General features: G+C 36.5%; 1 protein-coding gene across 1 annotated transcript in view; it reads left to right on the top strand.

The window, feature by feature from the left end:
- The window catches only part of smndc1 (survival motor neuron domain containing 1), a 4326-nt gene extending 3251 nt beyond the window's left edge, over window positions 1-1075 (top strand). The window contains 2 exon segments of the mRNA XM_005755581.1: window positions 101-254; window positions 430-1075. Coding sequence (XP_005755638.1) covers window positions 101-254; window positions 430-567 — 292 coding nt within the window. The 3' untranslated portion in view covers window positions 568-1075.
- Window positions 1076-1175: the final 100 nt, after the last annotated feature.

Raw genomic sequence — 1175 nt, 5'->3', positions numbered from 1 at the left:
TATTTTTTCTGTGTAAATGCTGTCAGTTACAATTCTGAGAAAGAAAATTAGAATCGGGGGAATCTGTATTGACTCTCTCTCTCTCTCTCTCTCTCTCTAGGAAAGAGCAGATAGCAGAGCAGAGGGAGTATAAAAAGAAGAAAGCTCAGAAGAAGGTACAGAGGATGAAGGAGCTGGAGCAAGAACGAGAGGAGCAAAAGTCAAAGTGGCAGCAGTTCAACAACAAAGCCTACTCAAAGAACAAGAAAGGCCAGGTAAGTTATTTTTAAGGCTAGTGTTAGAAAACCAAGATATCGGCTTGAAACTAGTGACATGTGTCCATAGGTTACTGTTAAGTTCTTTGTAATGCATAATTAATACAAATTTTCCAGTACTACATTGTTGCAACAGCTACTAATGTTGATTTCCATGTGCTTTTGTTTATTCTAGGTGAAGAGGAGCATATTTGCATCTCCAGAAAGCGTCAACGGAAAGGTGGGAGTGGGAACGTGTGGTATTGCAGACAAGCCTATGACCCAATACCATGACACGTCCAAATACAATGTCAGACATCTAATGCCACAATGACCTGATATGACCTGTACATAATAGTCCACTGTATACTAGCTGTATCAGTGCTTTCCATTGTGTTTATACATGATTTAAGTTTCTCGAGTAAAGTAAGTGCTTGCACACCAATGTTTTGAAATATTGTTGTAGTTTCATATATATATATATAATATTATTATTATTATTATTATTATTATCATTATTATTATTATTGTTAGGCACAACAAATAAAATCCATATGAGGGACTTGCCCTCCATTGGAGCAAGGTCATCTATTATGTAAGAAAAGGAAATGGTGTTTTAGAAAAGCCATAGAGTTTGCTGTTTGTCCACTGAGGCCAAATACCATCTGTTTTATTTATAAACATGCGCCTGTAGATGTGGTTTTTGCATTTGAGGCTGGATTTTAAACATTAACGTGTTCTAGGAAAGTCTGAATTAATAATGGTGTTGATTTTGAGTTGGCTGAATTTAAGTTTTCCCTCATGTACATATAACAGTGAAATAAACATTGTTTTCAGTTTTTAAAGATTTGATCCTTTACATCATTTCACCATCTCAGCAGTGTATTTTAGTCGTGGCCCCGTCAGGTCCTGTAGGTGGTGGCAAAGCGATGTCATCAACAT

This window comes from Pundamilia nyererei, unplaced genomic scaffold, assembly GCF_000239375.1.
Source record: "Pundamilia nyererei isolate P.nyererei 1_Seehausen unplaced genomic scaffold, PunNye1.0 scaffold01983, whole genome shotgun sequence".
NCBI lineage: Eukaryota > Metazoa > Chordata > Actinopteri > Cichliformes > Cichlidae > Pundamilia > Pundamilia nyererei.
The sequence above is the reverse complement of the archived record's forward strand: the minus strand, read 5'-3'. Positions and strand labels throughout refer to the sequence as shown.